Source organism: Quercus lobata, chromosome 3 (assembly GCF_001633185.2).
Source record: "Quercus lobata isolate SW786 chromosome 3, ValleyOak3.0 Primary Assembly, whole genome shotgun sequence".
In the NCBI taxonomy this organism is placed as follows: Eukaryota; Viridiplantae; Streptophyta; class Magnoliopsida; order Fagales; family Fagaceae; genus Quercus; species Quercus lobata.
The window spans coordinates 42,923,903-42,942,033 of NC_044906.1; the positions used below are offsets into that span (position 1 = coordinate 42,923,903).

Sequence of the window (18,131 nt, forward strand, 5' to 3'; positions counted from 1 at the left end):
AAAAAAGGCAGAGCATCCAACAAAGAAATCTGGTTCACATGTTTTTTACGGAGACATTTTCTGAGTATTCAAGCAAGCCCATGCGCAAATATCTACGCATGTGTGCCACCTGTCCTATACTAGACACTACATTTACGGTTAACATTTAAACCCAATCACTCATTTTAGCCGTTGTGAATACCAATGCTTCTATGTAATACTAATCCCCTCCCCAAGTCAATATAAATATTAAAAATCTATCACTCTTTCAATACGGAACTGTTAAAATCTATCACTAGGGTGTAATTTGCAATATCTATTTCAATATGGAATTGTTAAAATTTAAAAAATGTTCCTGTTTCAAAACATGAAAATTAAATTTTTTTAAATTATTTTAAATTGAGTGTAAGATTTGGACTTACATAAAGTCATAAGCCTATCATTTTTTTTCACTGCTCACAACTTGAATCACGTGACAAACTATAATAAAAATTGTGTAAAATGTTGTGATATAAGTATTGCTTAAAATTATTAGCAAAGAAGAGTTTCACGTAGTCATTGTCAATCAGTAATTTCACTCGTCCAAACAATCTTCTGAATATGACATGCCGACAACGTAGGTATTATAATCATATCTTGACTCTCAAAAAATAAAAATAAAAATAATATCTTAAAAACATTATTGAATAAAATAAAAATAAAAATAAAAGAACTTCAGCGGCTCAGCCTTCTTTATGGTTTGGAACACGATGCAATAATGCAACCCCAGGATATGAGTTGAATAGTTTATTACAAATGATATGTATTTTTTTTTATAATTTTGCTTTTCAATATGATAAGCCAAACCTCCTTAAACCTACGTTGTCCAAATAAAAATGCAACTTGTCTATTAATATATATATATATATATATATTTTTTTTTTTTAAATGGCTGGAAGAAGGAAAATACATATCTCTTTCTTTCTCACTCACCTGCTCAGCCCAAAGAGAGTTCTCTCCTTGTTTGACCGACAAAGCATACTTCTTTTCTATCACTGTCACATATTATATATAGGTTTAAAGGGACGAGGACGATATATATTGAATCTTCTTCTTTAATTTCCTTGATATGGAGAAGGAGACTATTATGCAGGTAATGTATTCATTGCCACACTTCTCTCTCTCTCTCTCTCTCTCTCTCTCTCTCTCTCTATATATATATATATATATATTTTCTTCTTTCATTTGATATGATTGCTATGCATATATAGTTATTTGACCAGTTTTGTGCGTGTAATTAAGTACAGAGTTCTTCAAAATTTGCATGTTCTGTATTTCTTTAACATCATGCATGATGACAGTCTCTCACAGATTTTTCTTCAAAATATTTTGAAGAATTTTTCCATTGTGAAATTCTTTCTTTTTTATTAATCTTTTGCATCATTGTCTGAAACTTAGCTCCAAATTAATTAAGGCATTGTTACTAAAAGAGAAGCATTTGTTCAAATCTATTCTTCTAATTCCTTTTAATGCTCTAGATTTTTTTTCCCCTAATGACAGTCATTATAACTTTGTTTTTTATTGACTTTAGTTGTGCCAAATTAAAATTTTCAAGATTTATAAATATATGTTATATGAATGTTATTATATAACTGGGAATTAATATACCATTTCATTTGGGCATGCTAAATGAATTAGGCCTTGAAGATCATGAAAAATAGACATATTATATTGGTAATGTTATCGTCCTCTACTCCAAATCCAAAACATTCACAAATTAAAAGTACTTGGAGAAGAGATGGGGGTAGGAGGAATTGGGTTCGCAAATGTCCGGTGAGAAGTGAGTATAGCATGGTGTGCCATCGCCTGTGGATTTCTATCTTCTTTTACTTTTTTATGTGTTTTTTTGTGATTTGTGCCATTTGATGGATTTTTTTTTTAAAGAAAAGACTCAAAGAGGATTACCAAATACCCAAAAAAAAAAAAAAAAAAAAAAAAAAGGAAAAAAAAAGCAAGACTTGGGACATTATAGACCGCTTGTCCCAAGCCAAGGAGAGCATATTTATTAAATATGCCTAGGCTTCTAGATTAGAATTTAGAAGCCTAGGCATATTTATTAACTGTATTTGGCCACAACCTTTTTATGTTAATTTAAGGACGTTTTAATTTTCTTCTCGAAAAAATAGTGGATGTTTTAATTTAGTTCTTGTTTGGTTTTTTGTTTTTGTTTTTGTTTTTTATTTATAATTTTTTTTCCATAAAACAAATGATAAAGAGTATTTTAACATAAGTTCTCCGCCAGGAAGCAGTGGATCATAACTTTTTAATACGTATAGAGACTCAATAAGAGAATTTTTGTTTTTTTGTTTTTTATGTTTACTATATTATTTTTATTTTTATTTTTTTGTTTTGGTTGAGAAAGGACTTTTATGGTAACTCAATGCATGATAAAAAAAACGTATGGTTGTCACTAATCCTGTTGTATTAACATGCATGGTTGCTCATAATATATCGTAATATATATATATATATATATTAGTAAATTATTATGGTAATTTTAGAGTAAATTATTTTGGCCATTCTGTGGCCTCGGGTTTCTCACTTCACATGGGAACAAGTGGTCCAAGAATTAGCTAGGTTAGGTACGGTGCACTCTTTTCATTGGTAATTTAAGAACTATTCACGTACGATTAATTTTTGTATATATGCACATGCAACTGGATTTCTCTTCTAATCATACATTTGTTTTGTCTATAATTATAATTATTATATCTCTTCTGGCAATTTGCTCTTTTTGTTTGGCATCTCGAAATATTAAAAATGTTTAAACTCACTGGTATCAGCATGGCCAACAACATTCTGAAAGGCCGGTGCAGTGTTTTCACATTCGTACGAAAGCCACTAATGCCCTTGGTTTGTCTGTCCTTTCTCGTGTTAGTAATTAGGGGGCGTGGCCTAATTATACAATCCCATTTTGTTGTATCATTGGCTACGAAGTGGGATTCAATACAGAGTTTTACTTGTTTAATTAATTTAAGATTATTTGTGTATCTTAGTTAGCTTAACTGCTTAAGTTTGTGGTCCAATAAAATATATTGTTTCAAACCTCATTTATATTAAGAGCATTTGTATCAGCTCATGCAATTTTTTTACTTTTTTTTGGTCTATTTTAGTATGAGAATATATATATATATATATTTTTTTTTTTATACTTTTCAAAACACATCATATCAAATTATTTATTTTACATTACATTTTATTAAAATATTAATTTTTCTTGAGTTTTTAAATTGTCTTTCTTTCTTTTCACATAACAATCATCTATTCTCTTCCTTCATTCTCAAGATACATACAAAAAAAAAAAAAAAAAAAAAAAAAAAAAAAATTATACAAAATAAATAGTGTCAATGTAAATTTACAGTTACTACAGCAACCATGTATTTTTACACAACTTTGTATAAATTGATGTGAGTGAATTTTTGGCTTAATTGGCTAAAATGTAGTACTTTTTCTATAATATAAGCATTGATGTTAGTATTTTAAAAACTGATTGGTATCTTATCTTAATGATAAAAGAAAATTATTATGAAATGGATGTTAGATATTAAAATTCTACTTATCTATTAAAAAAAGTACGATTATTTTAAATAAAAATGATATATTTTTAGGGCTGGCCATGGCGTGGCATGTGAAATTTGTTGTGTTTAGTAGCATTGCTCATCTAGGGTTTGGATCAGTGAAATTTGGCCCAGCTTGACATGAACCGATCAAAGCTTTTGTTTTAGCACTAATATTGTGTAATAACCATTTGTTTATGGGATAGGTTGTTTTTGGGCCTTGGGAGCTTTCTCTAGGATGGGCCTGAGGCTGGGTCATCTCGGGCTTGGGCTCTTGGCCCGGACCATGTAGTTTTTATTTCAAAGTGCCTGGCTGGCCGAGTTTGGTCCATGAACAGTCCTAAGTAAACACCAAATATATATAAATATATATATATATATATATATATGCTAAAGGTAATACAAAAGGAAAATGCTAAAGGCACTCCAAATTGTATTACATAAAATTTACAAGCTGATGTTATAATAAATATGATTTCTAGACTTCAACTACCTCATATATGAATATTTGAATTATCTTTTTTATAATTGGTGACACATTAGTTTGTCAGTTCAATATAGTAAAATTTGTAGTACCCATAACATTACTCAATGCAAAATACTAAATCGATATGATTATCATATGAAGTTTAAAAAATATATATATATATATATATTATCATGAAATGTCATCTACGACCACCGTTTAGTCTTTGACAGGAAGCTAGACTTCTCGAACTAGAAATCTTTCAATAATAATCTTGCAAAGTCCTAGTAAGAACATTGTTTGTTCAATTTTATGTTCATTGAATTTCCATATATATATATATATATGTGTGTGTGTGTGTGTGTGTGTGTGCACGCGCCTCAATTTCTAAGTATTTCCAACTATCTTGCAAAGTCCTAGTAAGAACATTGTTTGTTCAATTTTATGTTCATTGAATTTCCATATATATATATATATGTGTGTGTGTGTGTGTGTGTGTGTGTGTTGTGTGTGCGCACACGCGCACCTCAATTTCTAAGTATTTCCAACTATGAGCATCCATACTTCTGTAGGACAAAAAAAGATGGGTTTTCCTAAAAACCTTAAGGTTACATGTCTTATTGCAAAATTCTAGATTCACTCTAAGTTTGATGTGTGATGATAGATTGATAGTGTCTAGGTATGCTATTCTCTTAAGATATAGATAGAGATTTAGAAAGAGAACTTGTAACCTACTGATTGTTGAACAAAATAAATCATGACAGTATGAGTATCAGATTACTAGCTAGTTCTTATTGACAATTTATTTTTACCTCTAATACGTACATATATTTGATTAACTCTGCAGACTGACATTACAGCCATAAATAAAACTGTAATGGTTGTGTTGGATATTGAGAGTCTTGCACAATCCTCAAATAGAGGTTTGGGGAGCCCAAAAGTGACTGTGAGTAGCAAATCCCCTACATTGAAATCTTCACTACTCAACTTGCTTGAACTATAATTCAACAACTGCTCTCTCACACTCTCTGTAGCGGGCACTCTCTCGTAAATGGTCTCATCGAGCAGACAGATGGACTAACAATGAGGAAGAAGATATAGATGAATCATCCAAGAAATTCCAAGTAAAAGGTATACATAGAATATAAAAACCCATAAGCCTTTTAACTTGCAGTTAATACTTTTTCGGTCATTTATGTTGGCATCCCTCAAACTTTAGGTTTTTAACACTTTTCTAATTATAACTTTAAGTTTTCTATTGTTTTAATCACATACCTTGTGCTTTAAGATTGGTTAAATTATTTAACCAAAAAAAAAAAAAAAAGATTGGTTTAATTACAAACCTTCTTTTTTAATCCATATGCTATTAACAATAATTAATAGAGGTGTGTCACATAAATGCCATGTGACTTTTTTTTTTTTTTTTTTGAGAAGCCATGTGACTTATAAAAGTTATAAACCAATAATGGCCTGCATAATACGTCTTGAATAAAGTTTAGCACTCTTGTACTATCATCATTGTGTTATTTTTCCTTCTAAAAAAAAAAAATCATTGTGTTATTTTCTTCAATTAGTCTGTATTTAATTGAAGCCCACTACTCTTTATTAGATATAAGTCACATGAATGTCTATGTGAAACACCTCAATCAACAATAATAATGGGCACATTGTTGGAAGCAATTAGGGATAACAATGGAGAGTGGCGGGCCAAAAGAATGGGATCTTCACCACTGCCTCACATAGTTTTGTCTTTTCTTATTCTCCCGCCCCATATGAAAGGGAAAACTGCATTGCTCCATTCCCACTCCTTGAGGCCTAGCCTTGTAAAATTCTACTACATGTTAATTTAACCAGCAACTATTACAATTTTTTTTTTTAATAAAACCTATTTCATTAATATAAATATACTTAAAATTATAACTAAATTTATCCTATCAAATCAAACTAATTTTTAGTAAGAATTTTTTAATATTATCCAAGTATTTAATAAGACAATATCACAACAAAAATAAAAATCTTAATATCCATGCATTTAAATAAGATAATATTGATTTGTTTGTTTAAATAATATAAGTTTAAGGTATGCAAATTTTAAAATTATAGCCCCTATTAAAGAGGGTTGGGGTGAGGAGGGGCTAAAATGTCTAAATTCATTATCGTGCCAACCTGTGGTGGAGGTTAAAATCTTGCCTCATCTCCTTGCCACCACATGTGTGGGGTGAGAAAGACCTGTATGAGGCGAAGTGGAAAGAAGTGGGGCAAAATTGTGTAGAAGCAATCTAAAACACATGAAATAAGAATAAATTAGAACTTGTACTTAATCTTGTTCTCTGTTGTCTTCGTTACAGTGAACTCTCAATTAGAGCCTTTGAAGCAGGCATTGATGGCCAACAAAGCTCTAATTCCTAACCCTACTGTCAGTGGCCCTAGTCTCATGGATGCACCAGATGGAAGGAATAAGAAGTCGAACCGCTTTATGTCCATCAACCCCAGGAAGATTCTATTCATCTTCGCAACAGTGTAAGTCGTGGCCCTTTATGAGAAATCTTTTGTCTTTAGTCCTTACTGTTACTTTTGTTGTCTTGACATGTGAGTGAGGACGACTCTCTAACTATCTTCCAAGAAACAGATACAAATTTTGGCCATGGGTGGGAGTGGGATGTTGATATGATTTTGGATTATCTAAAAGATAGCCGTAATTTTAATGGATAATTTTGGGGGAGAAATTACGATTTAAAACCTATAATGAGTTCAATTTAAACCTTACAATCTGTAAAAACAAAAACAAAAACAAAAAAACTAAACTAAACTTTTTTAATTTCATAAGTTATAACTTAAACCCTATAGTTGTTTTTTATTTTATTTTATTTTATTTTATTTATATGGGACTATAGTTGTTTATTAAAATAGAAAAAAAAAACAAAACAAAACTAATTATAAAGTTAGTACGAATTAGACCATGAACTTTAAAATCTGTTTTGCGTAGTCAATGTTAGAGACAAAAGAGATAATTTGAATTAAAATGAATTTAAAAGTTTATGTTTTAATTTGTAAGATATGGAAATTATGGGGTTTAAATTGAAATCCCTTAAATTATAAAGTTAAATTTGTAACTTACGAAACTATAAAATTTAAGGGAAAATCCAAAAAAAAAAAAAAAAAACACCCTATAATTTTATCCTTGTGACAAATTAAATTCCATATGCTCAATATGTCAATTCAAACCCCACACTTTCAACGTTGTGTCAAACATTAGGAAATTATGAAACATTTGAGACCATAAGTGGGGTTTCTGTTAGCCACAATAATAAATATAAGGGGTGTAAACTGTAAAGTGATACATTTAAAAGTATGAGATTTAATTTGGCATAAAACTAAAGGATTTTATTTTAAAATTTTAAATTTGATACCCTCCCTAAATTATTGTAATTTTTTAATTATAAAATTGTATATTGATTGTTGTAAAACAAACACACACAAACTATGCAATAGCTAGCAGCACACGGCACAAAGTCAAAGAATATTAGTAAAATTGATGGAATCAAACTAAGAATAATTATCTCTCAAACATAAACTAACCTAAATTTCTAATACACTTAAAGGTGCCCTCAGACTAACACATTACACAAAACTTTTCTGTCAACTTTCACACATATAACATAAGCTTCATTACACGACTCTAGCTATAACCTCCTGATTGAACAGGATTATCACTTTTCTGTATGAATAATTACTTCTCATTACTACTCTTCCAGTCAATGTAGTATTTAAAACCAATAAAAGGAATTTCTAAACTTATCTCCTCATGGATTGGACTTGACAAATTTCAATCTCTAGCTTATAAGGTTGTCTTTTATGAGTAATTCTTAAGTACTCTCAGAATATAGAGAATTGTGATCCCTCCTCTCACATTCGTAATAGGGTCTATTTATTAAATTCATAATAGGATCCACCACGAATGTGAGAGGAAGGAGCACAATTTCTCTATACTCCAAGAATAGCTAAGAATTTTCTGTCTTTTACATCCCTTTTAATAGTCAGGATTGCTCCATTAATTATATCGTCAACAAGTGATGCAATCAATTGGCTTCAAGCATCCTTGAACAAGAGATATGCAATTTTCAAGCATCCTTAATTGAACTTTTCAATCAAGCATGGCTTCATGATCATAAGTTGAATTCTCCAAAAACTTCACACTCTTTCATCTATTAATAACTCTCATTTCTAGTGATTTAGCCAACGCTCATTTCTTTCACCTTTTAATTGTATTGTGCAAATCTTTGAAAGTTCTCTCCATTCATTTATTTATTTATTTTGCTAAACCATTCATTACTACTGAAACAATTTTACTTACATTCATGACTCCACATTTTCTATCCATAACCAAAAAATTCAGTCGGCCTACAGGAATCTGGATTTTGTTTTCCCAAGTTTGGATACATTTCTTATATTATCCAAACATTGTTAATTCTTATAATACTTATTGCTACAACTTTTCATTCCATAGTATTAACCAAAGAGACAAACTCAAAATCTTCACCACAAGCTCTTCTATGTGTCAAATCAATCTTTATTGCAACAAATATGAAAGAAAAATTTAAATTTAAATTTTAACTAACCATAAGAACATCACCATTATCTTCATCCTCACTTTGTTCAAAAAATTAATTTATTGCAAAATTTTGACCATCGTAATTTTTCATAAAATTAGGTTCAATTTACACATGATGTAAATTTTCTCAATATTAAGATTTTTTTGGATGACTTTTTACAAGCCCACTATTGTATTACAATATCCCTTTTTCACAAAATTTTCATCACAAGCCTTGCATGTGTGTCAAATTAATCTTTAATCTTTATTCCAACAAATATGAAAGAAGAGTTTAAATTTATATTTTTACTAACATAAGAACATCACCATTTTCCTCACCCTCAATTTGTTCGAAAAATTAATCCATTATAAACATTTGACCATCATAGATTCATAATTTTTCATAGGGTTAGGTTAAATTTCTATCTGGTGTAACTTTTCTCAATATTTCACCACTTAAGAGCTTTCTATATATTGGATGGCTTTTTTTACAAATCCACTATTGTATTTGTATTGCATTGTCTCTTTATAGTTTATACCATCTATGCTTGCAAATATCAACATGATTGAAGATCAATAACTATTCCATCTTTCCATCAAAAAAATCTATTCCATCTATAAAATGCTTAAATTTCAAGGTTTTTTTTTGTTTTTTGTTTTTTTGTTTCTTTAAATTACATATAAAACTCACATTTATTAGTAAATTTTCTCACATTATGTACTGATTTAGAGGCGTATGATTTGGTGGCTTCAGGTCTAGTATGGGCACATTAATTCTCATATACTTCACTCTCGCCATTAATAAAACAGTTTGATATTTGGAGGGTTGGTATGAAGCATCACTGATATGAATGTCATCGGATGAGGAAAAAAAACTGAACTATAGATTATCGTTTCCAATTTTAAGTTCTTGTGCTATTTCGATGGTGGAGTGGTGCTGCCTGCTGGTCACTTCAACTACTTTGCTGAAAGATGAAAGATCAACAACATTATGGATACCATGCCATATGAAAATTTTTCATTCTCATTGGTCCAGCCGTTACTATTTTCTCTTTCGTTTTCATTTTTACTCTTCAGGTGCCACAATCTTTGTAAATTATATAGGACACTAATGCTTGAAACTACAATTCGTTGTGATATAAAGTTTTGTAAGGTCTGTATATTATGGATTATGGGAAGGTGTTGCATACATTAAAATTTTATCTCAAGCTCTGCGCAAGTTTTTTTTTAGATTTAGTTTTAACTTATGACGTCCGAAACTTTTCACAAATTAGTAGAATGCAAATGGGTTTAAGTGACAACCCAATAGTCAAGGGGTAGCTCCACTTGAAGCCCCCAAATTGGGAAAAAAATTATATATAATAGTTTTTATTTTATTATTTTTGTTTGACTCATTAAAATAAAATTTTGAACACTAAAATCCTAATTTTTTTAAACCCAGCAAAAATAAGTTTGAATTTAATCATCTTAATAATATCTTAACATTTTTAAACTCAAAAAAAAAAAAAAAAAAAAAAACCTTAATTTCAAACCAATTTAATTTAAAATCTTTTGGGGGGGGGGGGGAATAATAAGTCCAACAACAAAAGTAGAAATTTTTTAATATTAAACATTAGAAAAAAACTCGTTTAGATCTTAACATTGAAATATATCAATCAAATGGGAAATCAGTAGATAAATGATTGTTTGTCTGTGTATATTGAAAGAGATGTAACTCATAGGATTAATAATGAAGATATCATGAAATAATTTCAAAATATGAAACCTTGTAGAAGGCAATTGTAAAACTTCATGAATTTGGATTTTTATTTCTTATTTTTTTTCTTTTTGGTGATATCAATATATTCAAGTTCTCTTTTATTTTAAATTTTGTATAATTTATGTTTCTTATTAACCATCTTAGAAAATAGTCCTGGAGCCGCCATTGCCAATAGTAATGGTATTTTTTATAATGTCCCATGTTTGTGATTTGAACTCCACTTCTCCCTCTACCATTATCTACCTATAGAAAAAAGTTAGTAGAACGTATATTAATAAAAATGTCAAAAGGTAATTTTTCAAATATGGTATGTTGCTATTGGACTTGATAACCATGGTTTTGAAATCCAAACCATTCAAATTAAGAATTGAAAATGGAGAGGTTCAAGATTTTTGAGATTAGATTAGGGTTGAACCAAGGTCGAACTAGGATTGAACTAAGGTCAAACTATGATGAAATCATAATTAATTTAATAATTATTAAAAATATAAATAAATATATTAATTATTAAAAATAGAAAAAATGACTAAAATAGTCCAAATAAATATAGAAATCTGTCTTTCAAATGTATTTTTCATATCATAAGTTTATAAATTTCATAAGGCAAATAAGAAATAGTAAATCCTAAGCAAACATAAATAGATATTAAGTTTCTCAGTCTTTAGAAATACAAAGTACTATTGCATAAATAAGCAAATAAATTCCAAGTTATATATTGTTTCTTACAAAAACATTCAACTTCTTTCTCAAAAAAAAAAAAATATATATATATATATATATATCTTTTATATCATAATAGCGAGAAATATATAAGTAAATCTATTTAATAAAAACCTTTTTTTATTTTTTATTTAGAAAAGTAGGGATATGGATTTTTTTTTTTTTTTTCTTTTAGAAGAAAGTATAAATGTACATTTCATGGTTAGGAGTTAAAAATCCTTTAGTTTTTATTTTTATTAATGTTATAAATATACTTGATGTCAATACTTTGTTATACACAAGAAAATAACATTTAAAAAAAAAAAAAATCATGTTATGAACATATTTTTTTATGTGTGTGTGTCTATATATATAGCTTAGCCCCCTTCCCCCCGAAGAAATTTTCTAACTCCGCCATTGGATGATAGTAGATGGGGAGTGAATATGGTGGCAGACTTTTTGTGCATATGTGAATTTGGGGTACGGATGGAATCAATCAAGAACTTTGACTCAAACTGAATTGTAATCGACTAACTTGACTGATCTAATCACCTGCTAAAGAAGAAAACCCTACCAACGAAGGCCACCCAAAGGGCTGTGATTGCCAACACTATATTTTGTCCACCCTCAAATTTTGTGAAAATTTTCAAATTGATCCTAAAAATATCAAAAATACATTTTTAACCCTGAGATCGAGGAAATCATAATGATTGAGTTAATTTGTCCCACTTATATGTTCAAAATGTTCAATAGACCAATTTTATGAATTGAGAGGCCAAATTATGAAATGCCCGCCTTCTCCCAAACTTTGACAAAAGTCTGATCTGGTTCGATCAATTGTCAAACAAGCTCTTTCTTTGGAATACCAAATTCTAATTTTTTGGTCAAGAAAAATTCAAGCTCATATGAAAGATAAATGAATTCCCTTTAAGGTGACTACTAGTAAGTTAGTTCAAACTTAAAATGAGCATGAGATCGAAAAACATTGATAAACCAGCCAAAATGCTTAGCCATTTTTAAAGAGTGTCATTAAGCTTGATCACAATTTTTTTGGGATCAAATAATGTTCAGACAATGTATGATTGAAGCAAATGAGATTTCGTTAGAGAATATTATGACAAGCTTTGATTTTAGAGCCTCGGAGAACAAAAATTCCACAAGTAAAGACAACTAACGAAAATTCTAAAAGTGGAATTTTGGGCAAAATCTTGTGTTTTGTACCATATTCTCATGCTCATAGTTTGCCAAATCCAAGACAAAAGGCTACAAAGCTAGAATATTTATAAAAAAGGAAGAGAAGAAACATTCTCTCCTCCTCAAGGGAACATAACTTGGGTTGTTGACAAGGAAGAAAACCCACTCTTGGAATTCTTGTTGTTATTGAGGTGAAGGCTAAGGAGGTCTCAAGATCAAGAGGTGTTGGGAATTCTATTTTGTTTTAAGATTTAGTGCATCTAGGTAAGATTTCCTAGAACCCTAATCTAAAATTCAAAGAGAGTATGCATTCTTTTAACATAGAAGTAGATCTTAATTAATCTTTCCCTGAACATTGTCATCGCTAGATTTCAGACGAAAGACCCCTCCTCCAAACACTTCATGAGTGTTGGACTTCGGAGGGTTTTATTTGGAGAAATATGTGTGAGTTGTGGATATTTAAATAGTGTGAGTGTGCGCATTAGTGGGCCAAAATGGGGATATACCCCTTTTGCCCAAAAGTTCCAGTAAAACGCCCATTTTTTGAAACTATCTAGTGATATGCCCTTGTTTTGAAACTTAATTTGTTTAAAATAGAGTTTCAGTAAGGAACTTGAGTTCCTTGAAAATTTTCAAGTGGAACTCGAGTTTCTTGAATGGAACTCGAGTTCCACAAATTTTTATTTATTTTTTATTTAGTTTGATTTGCCTTTAACCCAATTTTCTAAAAATCGAGTTTTACATTGAAACTTTATTTTTAGAAACTCAAGTTTCAAAAATAGGGGTGTATCGCTAGATAGTTTCAGAAATGTGGCGTTTTGCTAGAACTTTTGGGTGAAAGGGATATATCCCCATTTTGGCCCGCATTAGTGAGTCCATTCATTATTTTTCCCCTTTTTTTTAGAGTCGCCACTACCATCGGTTTTATAGGTGTGATTGATCACTTATGTCTAATCCATGTAGTACTTAATTAGCTAAGGCTTACCTTAAAAGTTCCTAAGCTAAAGGGTAAGGAAAATGTCTTGCATTAAAAACATGGACCTTGCTCTTTATCCATCCACCACATACCCAATTATCCATCTCTACAATCACCTTCTCAAATCTTGCACACTCATCTCACCCCAACAATCAAGTGGAAGACCCATGGATTAAGGAGTAGAGAACATCAAAATATTTCATTTCCAATAGTAGAAATCCGCCCTCACGTAGGTGTCCAAGGCTAGCTACTCATCTTTGAATCTCTCAAAACTAGTTCAATCCCTAATCCCCATCTCTAAATTAACAAACCCTTCCTTCTTTTACCCCATTTTAAAGACAAACCCAAATATGAAAAACGCTAATTCAAGTTGACCCACACCTCCTCTTTTAAACTTGTTCACTTGGTCATACCCAAACACCATCTTCACCGAGATGGCCTCCAACACCAAAATCCACAACTTGGCCGCTCTTCCTTTGATCTTTGATTCTATGGTCGTGTTTTTCATGATGATGAAAGTCTCAATACCTCTGGTTGTGGGTTTTTGTGAAGTATCTAGAAGAAACACTAAGAAAGTAACAAGGAGAGAGAGAGAGAGAGAGGAAAAAAATAAGTGAAGAAGAGAAGAGGAGAAAGAGACATAAAATATAATGAAAAAAAAAACACATTTAACCCTCTTTTTAAAGGGAAAAAGGGGGAGACGGGTAATGACTCTTTGATAGAGGTCACTTCAGATGGGTAAAGTGGTAATTTTTCAAACCACAAGTGACAAAGAGATTTCCAACCTAACCACATGTAGGTAAACTACAATTACTCCATCTTAATTTATATATCACATAATGAGCATATTTTATTTCATGCATTTCATGCATAAATTAAATGATTGGATGAAAAAGTTCATAACATAACATAGCAGTTAATATCTCAAAGACTGATCTACGGATTAGGTGGAAGGGTGTTTAACACCTTTCCATCTTCTTAACCTAGTCTCTGTGAGCGACCACGACCTCGGCACACCAGTTTTTTTCTCAAACTAGGCCTAACCCGCGCAAACAGGTGGGATCGTGATGCTCAAAATGTCGAATTCACTGTAAAACGTACTCCTCCCTAGATTGAGGGTTTTACATGGAGTCGTCATTTATTTAATTTAAATGAAAAAATAAGAAAACCTTCACTATAAAAAAATGCTTCTGTTGTATTATAATATATGACAATTTACATCAATTTCGTAACAAAAATTTACAATGCTTTTTTAGTCCTAGATATAATCTAAGAAAGTAAATTACATTACGTTGTTTCCTAGTTACATTCTAAAAAATGTAAAATTGCACATACAAGAGCCTAGTCTAGAACTCTCGATGTTGGTTTGAAAGCTAATTTATGAGATGGGAAGAGATTAAGCACCCATCTCACCTGGAAAAACCGGTCTCCTAGGTTAAGGTGGCCAATATCATGTCATGTCAAACAAATACAAACAATATATCATATAACATGTTAATTTGCAGGAATTGTAAACAAATATGTGTTGGGGAATTTGACATAAAGAGAAACAAAAAGTGAAATTTGTTAGATAACAATTTAAGTGTAAAGAAAGCATGAAAGTAATAACATGTTCATCCAAGAAATTAATGTAAGCAAGGAATTCCTAGCCTAGACATGTTCATATAAGCATGTGATGGATAACAAAATCATCATGTTATTTGTCATCAACATAATTGTAAAAGAAAAATTACTTTTATACCTACCAATCATCCAAGCAATCATGAGAAGAACAAAGAAAATCACTCAGACATGTTCATCCAAGTATTTAAGCGAAAACCATAATGTTAATTAGACCTGTTCATCTAAGCATTCAAAAAAGAGAGAAATAACTACCTATACAGGTTCATCTAAGCATGTTATGAAAATCAAATAATAACTTAGAAGTGTATATCTAAGCATGTGAAGGTTAATAGAGAATTGTCATGCTATTTGTCATCCACACAATTGCAAAGAGAAAAACAAAACATTTAAGCATATTTGATCATCCAAACAATTATGAAAAAAAAAGTAAAGAAAAATTCCTTAGACATGTTCATCTAGAGAAAATCAAAATACTTATACATGTTCGTTTAAGCATTTAGAAAGGTAAAACAACTATCTAGACATGTTCATCTAAGCATTCTAGAGAAAGTTGCGCATTAGCCTAGAAGTATTCGTCTAAGCATGTAAAAGGAACATCGATGAGATATATAGACATGTTCATCCAAGGATGTTATGAAAGAAAAAAAATAATGACTTGGAAGCATTTATTCAAGCATGTGAAAAAGAATATAATTAACTACTTACCAGCACAAAGCATAAATTAAAAGGGGAAGTGATCACTTAAAGGGCTAGGGAGAAAACAAGGAAGTACTAAACTACAATCAAAATAAGAACAATGGTTGCACAATAACTTTTCTTTTCTTCTTTCTCCTTAGCTCTCCAGAGGGAATTGGGGTGCAGAAAATGGAAGAGGTCTTCTCTATTTATAGGGGAAGGGATGGCTTAACTTTAAAGCTAAGTTATTAACTTTCTTCTGAAACTAAGGGAGGAGATAAACTTGTTTAAATAAGCTGAAACGAATTTGGTGTTGATCCCTATTTGAATTTTGAAAGGAAGTTGAAGATGATGACGCTGAACTTGTGTTATCTTATGTACCTGTTTCATATTTTAGCTCTAAATTTCTGCTCAAAATTCCAATTGATTCGGGATTGGTGATTTTTGAAAGAAAATTCAATTCTCTACAACTTTTCCAGAAATAGAGAAAACCAAATTTCAACGTTTTCCAGGCCAAAAAGGCGATTCAAGTTGCTGCTAAAATAGTAACGTTTTGTGAGCATTTTTTTGTTTTTTGAAATCTTTCATAGAATGTATCTGTTTCTCTATCCAACTTATTTTTCAAAAGCTTTCGTCTGAAGTTAAGGGAAGGGATAAGCCTATTAGATAAGCTTGAACAGATTTGATGTTGATCCCCATTTGAAATTTTGAAAGAAAATTGAAGATGATGCTGAATTTGTGTTATCTTCTGCACTTGTTTCGTATTTTGGCTATAACTTTCTGCTAAAAATTTAAATTGATTCGGGATTGGTGTTTTTCGGAAAGGAAATTCAATTCTCTACAACTTTTCTAGAAATAGAAAAAATCAAATTTCAATGTTTTCCTTACCAAAAATGCGATTCAAGTTGCTGCTGAGAATAATAACCTTTTTTTGACCATTTTTTTTTGTTTTTTTCTGAATTTTTTCATGGATCATATCTTTTTCTATCTCCAATTTTTTTTTTTTTTTTTTTAAAAGAGTAGATAAGATACCATAAAGGAAAACATTTTTTATTATTTCTTTAAAAAAATGAAGTAAAATGAAATCCAATAAAAAATCACACTTAATTAATTTTAAATTAATTCTTGTGAGAACCAACCAAAATTAGGTGTTTAAAATAGGACGTGATAGGGCCTATTGTGTAGGTGTGCCATGATCATTGAAAATTGTTTGTATGATAATTTTTGATCAGGTGGTCCGATCAAAGTCCATGACATACCATTGTGATTGTTAGAGCATCAAGATTTGTTTTGCATCACAAATCTGAAGATTTACCTGTTGAAATTACGATCATGCCCTTGGTGCAACATTAATGTTTTCCCCTTAATATTGGTTAAATGCAAGTTGTTAAGTGGAGTGTCTAGTGTCTACAGCCTCTAGATTCAAATCTCAAATTTGTAGACTGAGTCCTTATCATTTTGATTTCTTTTCTTAGATTATAAATAAGTAAGAAAGCAATGTATCTATTTCTTTCTTTACAGTGTAACTAGGACCAAAACCTTTTTATTATTTATTATATATATATATATATATTTTTAGATTGTATCCATTTGCTCCATGACAATTGCTCTTTATCATCAAATCAGGATACCAATTAGTTTTTAGTGTAGACAGGGTTCGATTTCCATATTTTTTATTCAACGACAAGAAACTATCAAAATGCATATTAATTATGTTAGGATGAAAAAATAGAAATCCTAATTCCATTGTGTTGCTCTTGCTCTTGCTAAATTTGCGTAACACTTATTAATTATTATTATTATTATTATTTTTTTTTGAGATGCAAGAGCAACACAATGGAATTAGAGATGCAGTTTTTTAGTGATTTATTTATTTATCTAAAAAAATGGATAAAAAAATACTATTATATAGAAAAAGTGAGATTTTTCTGAAAAGTATACGTTAGCAAATAAGTTTTTATTAAAAAAATCAAACATACACTGAAAATGAAATTAAGAGAAAAGAAAGAAAGTAAACAATGAGCATTAGAAGAGATAGATAGTGCAAATAAAATCTAAATCAAACATGTATTGAAAATGGAATTTAAAAAGAAGAAGTAAACAATGACTAGTAGAAGAGGTAGATAGTTTTTTTTTTTTTTTTTGTAAATTAAAAAAAAGAAGAAGAGTAGATAGTACAAATAAAATCCAAATAAAACATATTCTAAAAATGAAATAAAGAAAGACTATACCGGTACACCCATTATGTCATCATATCTTGTATAAAAAAACAAGAATCAAATAAAGTAAAATAAAAGTGGTAAAACCAAAAAAAAAAAAAAAAGAAATAAAAATAGTAGGTATAGTTGAAAAACAAATGAATGAATGAGCAAAGAAAGCAAAGCAAAAAGGAAAGGTGGAGAGTCCACAATAATTGGCATCAAATGCTTATTGGGATTCGCACTGTTGCTGAATTCCAAGATCTGCTACAATAATAAAAGTTTTTGTATATTTTATTACTATTTCAGACTTTTTTGTTTTTAGTAGTAGTACTAGACTACTAGTTGTTGTATAATAGAAAAAAGGGGGTCTCA

At 30.2% G+C, this 18,131-nt stretch overlaps 1 protein-coding gene across 1 annotated transcript; it reads left to right on the top strand.

The window, feature by feature from the left end:
- The first annotated feature begins 915 nt into the window (after positions 1-915).
- Positions 916-9,823, top strand: LOC115979746. The gene is made up of 5 exons (XM_031101810.1): positions 916-1,111; positions 4,889-4,987; positions 5,076-5,172; positions 6,390-6,561; positions 9,387-9,823. Exons 1-5 carry the CDS (start codon positions 1,088-1,090, stop codon positions 9,445-9,447), a joined length of 453 nt encoding a protein of 150 aa, XP_030957670.1. The 5' UTR covers positions 916-1,087; the 3' UTR covers positions 9,448-9,823.
- The last annotated feature ends 8,308 nt before the right edge of the window (positions 9,824-18,131 follow it).